Below are 9,952 nucleotides of genomic sequence, written 5' to 3'. Positions count from 1 at the left end.
GAGACAAGATGCATCCCCCAACGTTCAGCACTGTCTAAGAATTTCAGTTTCTATATATATCTGCACAAACTGTTCATCTATGTATTATTTTTAAGTAAATTCCACAAACAATTTTGTCCTGAGCAAGTCTCTTTTTTAGGGCGGCTAAAAGTTACTCCCTCGGTTCCATAATTCTTGTCGCGGTTTTAGTTTTAAACTAAAACCACAACAAGAATTATGTAAAGGAGTAATTACTAGGACAGGCATCCTCCTTTCTTAGAAAAAGAAGCATATAACTTTTCTAAACCCAACTTATAACATACTATACATATATTCAGCTGCAAAAACAAAATTCCTACCAGAAATGCCAACCAAGCTTTCATCCTCCAAGCAATTCCATGAGAATCAGCTTAAATAGTCTTTAGCACCAATAGAGCAGCACAAATTCATCATTGTCGGAAAGGGTACAACTAATCGGTAAACAAACATAACAGTTACATATACTCCAGTGTCAACCAATGAAATTGCTGAAGAAGGAGAAAGGCTCCTGCATGGTTCACAGGAACAACTTGCAACAGCTCTACTAGACTAGTACATTTCTCGCTATCACTGAAGTCTTTCAATCTTGTTAGATCCCAGACAAGGGCATCAGACACCCTAGTCACGCATCACAATCATCTGATCATGATGGAATGTTCGCTTCCCAGATCAGGCGTCGATGAAGTGGATGTCGAAGGTGCTTGGGTGGATCTGCCACACGTTCAAGGATGCATACTCCTCCAGGCACTCCTTCAGCTGAGCCTCACTGTATCCCTGTTTTTACAAACATTCAAGCAGGAGAGAATTTCTGTTAGCAATCATGGCCCAGCAATGGTGGTACCAGTTAATGTAGGCGTAGGCAGAGATTGTACCTTTCTGGAGATCAGGTTAAGAGCATGACCATATTTCACATCCATGCTGCTGGTCCTTGCTGCTTCATCTCTCAGGATGGAGTATATGTCAGAGATGGCATCCAGGCCAGACCGCTGGCGGTCATCAGAGTAGAGCGAGTACTTTGACATCTGCATCAGGCGTAGTGCTTCATCAACATCACTCTGGGCAACAGTTTCTGAAAATCGAAGTCTTGCCAAGGCCTGAAACAAACCAAGATCATGTTTAAAAAAATACAGATTTTCATAACCTGGTGATCACAGTACAGAAAAGCAGGGTATTAAGTTCACTTACAATAGAAATCCGGACTATGCTCAGAAGTGTCCTAATGGTTGTGTAAGAATGAGGTGCATTTGACTTGGCTTCCTCTTGGCGAATGCTTGAATAGGCAGTTGCAATGTATTCCTCAAGATCTCGAGGAACAGAAGGAGTGACTCTTCTTGCAGCAGATATGTATGCCCTGCAGTCAGGCCAAGACTATTCTTAAACCATGAACAGCAAGAAGGCAAAGATAGTAAAACACTACACAACCTTTTATTTCAGCTTGCTAGATATTATTTAATTACCCTTAGTATATATACTACACTGATTTCAAGATTCAACAAGGTAAAAACTTATGTAACATGCTTGAAGACTGTACTTACCTAAGAACAGATGGTTCAAGTGCTGTGAACCCAAGTGCTGGCGATTCAAGATTTTGGTGTACATGAACAACATGTCTTGCCATTTCAAGATCATTTTCCATGTCCGCACGATCCAGGATCAACCAAAGGAGGTCGAAACGTGAGAGAAGTGCTGGAGGAAGATTTATGTTCTCAGCTGGAGTCCTCCTCATATCATACCTTCCCCTGAATAGTTGAAAACAATTGCCTTCGTTACAATCACCATATTTTCCAAGCCATTTTCTAGAAGTAAATGTTCAGATCAACTCTTACCATGCTGGATTTGCAGCAGCAAGAACTGCAGTTCTTGCATTAAGAGAGGTGGTGATGCCAGCCTTGGCAATGCTAACTGTTTGCTGCTCCATCACCTCATGAATCGCTGTCCTGTCAGACTCTTCCATCTTGTCAAACTCATCTATTGCACAGATACCCATGTCCGCCAGTACCTGAAACCCAAAAGTGCAATATGAGAACTATTATTATTTGAAATGCTGTTATGCATCAAATGAAGTGTTTTCTGCATGAATGCAATTCCATAAGATTGGAGTGGAATGTTTTTACCAACAAAACAGAAATCTTATCTGCTGAATGAAACTGTTATTCAACAGGTTTTTAAACAGCTCAAATCAGAAACTAAAACAGGCAGACTTGATTACAACTGAACCGACGCTAAGAGAATACAGTGCAAATGTCATCACCATATGATCTAAATCTTACCAGTGCCCCTCCCTCAAGGACAAACTCATTTGTAACTGGGTCTTTCTGGACAGCAGCAGTAAGACCAACACCACTGCTCCCACGCCCTGTGGTATACACTCCTCTTGGAGCAACATTGATAATATGCTTTAGAAGTTGACTCTTTGCAACACCAGGATCTCCCATCAGGCATATGTGCAGATCTCCTCTGATCTGCAAGTACAGAGTTAATTTTGAGTAGTCAGAAAGGAAAAAAAATATTATTCAGTGCAAGACATTCGAACTACCAATAGGAGGCCTACCTTCATGCCATCTCCAAGCTTCCGATGAGGTGCACCAACGAGTAGCAGCAACAACGCCTTTTTCACGTCTTCATGCCCAAATATTTCAGGTGCCAATGATTTTGATAGCTTACTGTAGATATCACCATCCTCGGCCAATCGGTCAATTTGTTCCTGCTCATCACCCTTAAGTTCGTACCTGCAATAGTTTATAGCAATGTCTAACATCAAATGGTGCCACAGGCAAGGTAAATAGGGTTAGGGTCCATGGAAATAAGATCATAGGCTTTACTCTTCATATTTCTTCTTGAAATGGGTAATAGACATTGCTTCCAAATAGGTATCAGCAACCAATCCTGCTCGCATGGCCCGGAATCCAAAGTAAGGCATGGGGAGGAAAACACCAGACATCTCAACCACATCTCCAGGTGCCACCTGATAATGGCAACGTTTAGTGCTTATTAATGATCATAGGATTTCAACAAATAGTATTTGGGAAGATTACTGAATATCATTCTTCATTCATGAACTTTTAAAATCATTTCTGAGCTTATAAGTTGCTGGAAACTGAATAACAGAAATCCCACTTTGTATGGAAGCAACACATGGATGTAATGGAACATATAAAAATGCATTGATGTAAGCACAAGAGCAGATATGATGATTTATATGGCCTTAAGCAAAAGAGTAAAGCAAAAAATAGTGGTCATTTGACTTACCTTTCTTGTCAGCTCTCCTCTGAGATGAGCAGTTAGAGAACGTGGGATGTGGCCCTTTGGTACATGCTCTGCAAGTTCTTGGAGCTTCACCTGCAAGAAAAGGTTACAGTTTTGCAGTTAAGAGGGAGTATGAATATGATTTCATTTTGACAAGTTTTTCACCATTAAATAGAGTTAGGTTTGTCAACTGGACTGTGGAGAAGCAATATTACCTCCTGAAACTTAAGGAATTTTGATGCTCGCAGTTGAAGGATCAAATTCCCCTTTGCTTTGTTCAGCTTGCATCGTTGGGATGGGCACTCAAAGAGAGGCATAAAGACTCTAGCAGTCACTTCCTGTCACATTCATAGCAACAAATAGAACTTCAGCACTAGTTGTACAGCTTAGTACTCAAAAATATTGCATTTCACTATATGTACTGGGATAAATAATATGCAAAATTCTCCTGGGTAACACAATCTAAACTAATATAGGGAGATCTGTTACAAGGGTATGACAAATAGGCATGTCAGAAACAAGAACCTAAATCAAGATGTAGTACCTGGTATATCTCAAAACCGCACTCTTCACATGTATAAACCGCCACCTGCATCAAGGGCTTCACATCCGAGCAGCGAGTGACAATTCCAGATATTTTCACAAGCTGCCCAATGTGGGATGCCTTCACTTGCCTAAGGGTGAGTGGTGTCACCTTTGAGAATGCCTTGATGTATACCTCACTAGAATGTGAAAAACATTTCATATTAGACAAAATATAGCAGAAACAAACAACTTGATATACCAGAAGAACATTGTACAGTTGTTCCAATGGATCATTTCTACTGAATTAGGTATCTACAAGCATCAATGAGATCAACAAAACAAGTCTTCGCAAGAATGCAAGATGGCAAATGTTAGAACATATTTAAATATCTTGTCATATGACAAAATCCATGAAAGCGGATATTGTTTCTGAACAATTTTGCATTAATCACACCAGTCAGTTGGTGGAGCACATTCTACCAAAGCCAGATAATACTAATACCTAAAGTATCTCCCTTCAAGTTTCAGTTGTTTAAGTAGTTTCAGTTCTGCGATATCAGCAAATAATTTAATAGCCAGCTACTGAACTACTACATATCATGCCAATCATAGCCACCAGCCAAATTGGTTAAGAAGAATGAACGGAAACCTAGTTGCACAAGAAACTTCTAGGGGCAGTACACAGATACTCACAAGAACCGCTTGATTTCCGGCGGCATCCTCTGTAGAGGGTCTGTGCCGTCAGCGCCTCCATCAGCCCCTTCATCCACGCGCTGCGTCATCAAGATGTCCCTGTCCTCGTCCACAGCGAAGGCCTCCGTGGGCTCGGGCATGAGCTCGTCCACGGCCTCGGCGAATATGCCGATGTAGCGCTTGGTGTTCTCGGTGACCCTCTGCAGGAACTCCTCGTCCACATCCTTGTACTGCACATGCAACACAACCGATATCAGATACTGAACCCACAACCATACCTCTGGAAAGAATTAGATCTCGTGGAGGTGGGGAATTCGTACGTGGAACAGGTCGTCCAGCTCGATCTGGGCGGCGCGGATCTTCCGGTTCGCGATGTCTTGCTGGAATTGGAGATAACGGGGGTCAAATACTTGGATTAACAACAAATCGGCGTGAAATAACTAAGAAATATCGGATCTCCAGGGCCCTGAGACACGAGGTAAGAGGTTATTACCAGGATGTTCTGGTACTTGGGCTCGCCGTGCGGGCCGGCGAAATTGGTGAGGAAGTCCTTGGCGAGCGCTGCAGGGGGGAGAAACGAACAGCAATAAGCAACGCGGCCGTCTGAACCCTTTCTAGAAGCTTCCGAGAACGGGAGGGAAGAGCTCGCGAGAGACGGTTCCAGAGGCTTCTGGTCCGGAGGGATGTGGGGCCGTGAGAGAACGTACCTCTTTCCGCCGCGTAGTCGACGGTCTTCGTCCCGGCGGCCATGGCGGCGGCGGCGGCGGCGGGTCGAGGAGGAAAGACGCGGGCGAGAGGAGGGAGGGAAATGAGAGGGTTTGGGGAGGAATGGCGGGAAGAGGGGGATAAGAGGAGGGTTTTTGGCGGGAAGGGCGAGAGCGGCGTGGCGGGAAGGCTAGGTGGCTCTTAGTGGGCCCAGATTAATAGGCCGGTTGACTTAGCTTGGGTCGAACAGCCCATTACGCTAATTGGGTATACCTGGAACGCCTCCCGGTGTTTCTGGGCGCGACTATGCCAACGGTGCGGCCCAGCGCGTTTTTCAAAAAAAATGTTTTTGCATTCTTTTTTCACATTTGTTTATATTTGGAAATAGTCAAACTATATATTACGAAAACCACCTTACATAAAAAAAATACAAAATGGTAAACATGCATTTGTGAAATATTCAACATGTACAGGAAAATGTTTCAAAGAAAAAGTAGATATCAAAACATAAATATGACAAAAATGTTAATCATGTATAAAAAATGATCCTGATGTGTACAAAAAATGTAAAAGGTGTACAAAAGATGTAGTTGGATATATGCCTGCAGCGCTTCCCCGATGTTTCTGGGCGCAACTATGCAAATGGGCCGGCCCAGTGCACGGGGCCTTAAGCGCTCATTTTTCGACTTTTTGTCTTGGATTTTTGCTTTTTCCACATTTATTTATATTTGAAAACATTCAAAATATATATATTAGAAAATCACTTTATATAAAAAATGATAATTAATCATGCATTTAAAAAATTAAATGTGTACAGAAAAAAATCGAAGAAAAAGTATATATCAAAACATAAATATGAAAAAATGTTAATCATGTATTTTAAAATGTTAAATATGTATTAATAAACTTGATGTGTAAAAAAATGTAGAAGATGTGTATATAATATATTATACATCAACAGAATACTTAAGAAAATATTGATCATATATTTAAAATGTTAATTGTGTTTATAAAAAATGTTCTCGATGCATAGGAAAATATATAATATGCATGAAAGAAAATAAAAACAAAAAAATATTTGAAAAATGTTAATCCTGTATTTAAACGAGAGTTTCACCTCATATAGAGCTTCGGTCAATTCTTTTGAAAGGATCCTTTTCCTAGCTCGAGAGTCTCCGCCCTTTTTCCGCTCCGTCCCAAAGACCAATTCAGACTATTAAACATGTATTAAAAAATATACCTGATATATAAAAAAAATAAATTTGTGTTGAAAAAGGCCCAAAGAAAATGGAGAAAAAAGCAAAAGAAAAACTAGAAAAAATAAAACTTAAGGAAGAAAACCAATGCGCGAAGCAAAGTAAACAAATATACAGAGCAAACCATTTAAGAAACAAAAAACGGAGTATAACAAAGGAAAAAAATAAAGCTAGAGAAACAGGTACGGAAATTAAAACAGATGGAAAAATAAAACAAAAGATAAACCAAAACAAGCACAGCGACCAGAACGATCAAACAAAGGCACGGCTGTGAAAACATACTACTGGGTCGACCCATTCATGTGAAGGCTAGGGGAGCTACCCTATAAGCGACCTATAGCTCCCACGGATGTTTTTGAGGAGCAACTAGTTAACGAGCGCTCCTTCGGGAGCCTCGCAACGATCAGCGCCACTTGGCGCGCTCTCAGCTATTCGCCACGTGTCGCGCTTTGGACGCTCCTTCCGGATTTTGTTTTTTTATTTTTCCGCACGTGTTTTCGGCCTTTTAAACGGGGTTTTTCGGGGTTTTTTACGTTTTGGTTTCCCCCTGTCTTTCTTAGCTTTTCGATATAAAAATTTCGAAAAACATTTGCGCGAAAAAACGCGTTTTCTTTTTTTTTCGCGAAAGTCACAGTTTTTTCCGCGAGAGGCATGCATGTGCTTTAGCGAGAGTCACGGCCGTGCCTTTCGGAAACGGAAAAAAACGCATTTTCTGTTTTGTTTTTTTCTTTCGCGAGACTCACGGTTTTGATTCCGCGCGAGGCAAGATTGTGCTTTCGCGAGAGTCACGATCGTGCCTCTCGGAAAGGGAAAAAAAACGCATTTTCTATTATTTTTTCTTTCGCGAAAGTCACGGTTTTGCTTCCGCGAAAGTCACGGTCGTGCCTCTCAGAAATGGAAAAAAAATACGCGTATCTGTTTTTTTCGTGAGAGTCACGGTTTTGCTTACGTGAAAAGCATGGTTGTGCTTTCATGAGAGTCACGGCCGTGCCTCTCGGAAACGAAAAAAACGCGTTTTTTTTCTTCCATGAGAGTCACGGTTTTGCTTCCACGAGAGGCACGGGTGTGATTTCGCGAGAGGCACGGGTGTACCTCTTTTGGAAAGGGAAAAACTGCACGGGGCATTAAGCGCTCATTTTTCGACTTTTTGTCTTAGATTTTTGCTTTTTCCACATTTTTTTATATTTGAAAATATTCAAAATATATATATTAGAAAATCACTTTACATAAATACATGATAATTGATCATGCATTTAAAAAATTAAATGTGTACAGAAAAAAATCGAAGAAAAAGTATATATCAAAACATAAATATGAAAAAATGTTAATCATGTATTTTAAAATGTTAAATATGTATTAAAAAACTTGATGTGTAAAAGAATGTTGAAGATGTGTATATAATATATTATACATCAACAGAATACTTAAGAAAATATTGATCATATACTTAAAATGTTAATTGTGTTTATAAAAAATGTTCTTGATGCATAGGAAAATATATAGTATGCATGAAAGAAAATAAGCAACAAAAAAATATTGGAAAAATGTTAACCCTGTATTTAAACAAGAGTTTCACCTCATACAGAGCTTCGGTCAATTCTTTTGAAGGGATCCTTTTCCTAGCTCGAGAGTCTCCGCCTTTTTTCCGCTCCGTCCCAAAGACCAATTCAGACTATTAAACGTGTATTAAAAAATATACCTGATATATACAAAAAAATAAACTTATGTTGAAAAGGGCCCAAAGAAAATGGAGAAAGAAGCAAAAGAAAAACTAGAAAAAAATAAAACTTAAGGAAGAAAATCAATGCGCGAAGCAAAGTAAACAAAAAGACAGAGCAAACCATTTAAGAAACAAAAAACAAAGTATAACAAAGGAAAAAAAATAAAGCTAGAAAAACATGTACCGAAATTAAAACAGATGGAAAAATAAAACAAAAGATAAACCGAAACAAGCACAGCGACCAGAACGATCAAACAAACGCACGGCTGTGAAAACATACTACTGGGTCGACCCATTCATGTGAAGGCTAGGGGAGCTACCCTATAAGCGACCTATAGCTCCCACGGATGTTTTTGAGGAGCAACTAGTTAACGAGCGCTCCTTCGGGATCCTCGCAACGATCAGCGTCACTTGGCGCGCTCTCAGCTATTCGCCACGTGTCGCGCTTTGGACGCTCCTTCCGGATTTTGTTTTTTTATTTTTCCGCACGTGTTTTCGGCCTTTTAAACGGGGTTTTCCGGGTTTTTTTACGTTTTGGTTTCCCCCTGTCTTTCTTAGCTTTTCGATATAAAAAAATTGAAAAAAAAATTGCGCGAAAAACGTGTTTTTTTTCTTTCGCGAAAGTCACGGTTTTTTTCCGCGAGAGGCACGCATGTGCTTTAGCGAGAGTCACGGCCGTGCCTTTCGGAAACGGAAAAAAACGCATTTTCTGTTTTGTTTTTCTTTCGCGAGAGTCACGGTTTTGATTCCGCGCGAGGCACGGTTGTGCTTTCGCGAGAGTCACGGTCGTGCCTCTCGGAAAGGGAAAAACAAAACCCATTTTCTATTTTTTTTTCTTTCGCAAGAGTCATGGTTTTCCTTCCGCGAGAAGCACGGTTGTACTTTTGCGAGAGTCACAGTCGTGCCTCTCAGAAAGAGAAAAAAATACGTGTTTCTGTTTTTTTTCGTGAGAGTCACGGTTTTGCTTCCGTGAGAGTAGACCTGGCCATGGGCAGCCCGGCCCGGCCCGACGTAGCTCCCGGGCCGGGCTCGGGCCTAGATCTTGAGCCCCGTGGCCTGGCCGGGCCGGGCCTGTCATTTTTGCAGTTCTTTGAAGGGGCCGGGCCCGAGGCCCGAGGCCCGGCGGGCTTTTGCATGTTCGGGCCGGGCTCGGGCCCAAAAACTAGGCCCGATGGCCAGGCCGGGCCGGGCTCGGGCCCAGGTTTTTTGGCTCGGGCTTGGCTAGGCCCGGCCCAGCCCGAGGTTTGGCCAGGTATACGTGAGAGGCACGGTTGTGCTTTCATGAGAGTCACTTCTCGGAAACGAAAAAAAATGTGTTTTTTTCTTTTTTTTTCTTCCACGAGAGTCACGGTTTTGCTTCCACGAGAGACACGGGTGTTATTTCGCGAAAGGCACGGGTGTGCCTCTTTCGGAAGGGAAAAATTGCACAGGGCCTTAAGCGCTCATTTTTCGACTTTTTGTCGTGGATTTTGCTTTTTCCACATTCATTTATATTTGAAAATATTCAATATATATATATTAGAAAATCACTTTACATAAATACATGATAATTAATCATGCATTTAAAAAATTAAATGTGTAGAGAAAAAAATCGAAGAAAAAGTATATATCATAACATAAATATGAAAAAATGTTAATTATGTATTTTAAAATGTTAAATATGTATTAAAAAACTTGATGTGTAAAAAAATGTAGAAGATGTGTATATAATATATTATACATCAACAGAATACTTAAGAAAATATTGATCATATATTTAAAATGTTAATTGTGTTTATAAAAAATGTTG

The 9,952-nt window shown here is 40.7% G+C and overlaps 1 protein-coding gene across 1 annotated transcript; it reads right to left on the bottom strand.

The window, feature by feature from the left end:
• Positions 1-431: 431 nt before the first annotated feature.
• LOC125508140 (DNA replication licensing factor MCM7) lies at positions 432-5,331 on the bottom strand. Its single transcript, XM_048672743.1, has 15 exons — positions 5,190-5,331; positions 4,976-5,043; positions 4,803-4,862; positions 4,483-4,712; positions 3,809-3,986; positions 3,480-3,602; positions 3,268-3,357; positions 2,841-2,983; positions 2,570-2,747; positions 2,289-2,480; positions 1,845-2,017; positions 1,554-1,757; positions 1,204-1,369; positions 891-1,112; positions 432-792 (listed from the first exon to the last, which is right to left on the bottom strand). Exons 1-15 carry the CDS (start codon positions 5,230-5,232, stop codon positions 688-690), a joined length of 2,175 nt encoding a protein of 724 aa, XP_048528700.1. The 5' UTR covers positions 5,233-5,331; the 3' UTR covers positions 432-687.
• Between the last annotated feature and the right edge of the window lie 4,621 nt (positions 5,332-9,952).

Source organism: Triticum urartu, chromosome 5, assembly GCF_003073215.2.
Source record: "Triticum urartu cultivar G1812 chromosome 5, Tu2.1, whole genome shotgun sequence".
NCBI classification, from domain to species: domain Eukaryota; kingdom Viridiplantae; phylum Streptophyta; class Magnoliopsida; order Poales; family Poaceae; genus Triticum; species Triticum urartu.
Note: the sequence above shows the minus strand (reverse complement) of the source record. Positions and strands in the feature narration are given on the sequence as shown.

Excerpts from the sequence above, each read along its gene's own strand:
- LOC125508140 (XM_048672743.1), bottom strand. The coding sequence starts at position 5,232 with ATGGCCGCCGGGACGAAGACCGTCGACTACGCGGCGGAAAGAG. Across the intron at positions 2,748-2,840 it reads TTCAAGAAGAAATATGAAGA|GTACGAACTTAAGGGTGATG; the intron begins GTAAAGCCTATG and ends AAACTATTGCAG. Across the intron at positions 2,018-2,288 it reads TCCTTGAGGGAGGGGCACTG|GTACTGGCGGACATGGGTAT; the intron begins GTAAGATTTAGA and ends TTTGGGTTTCAG.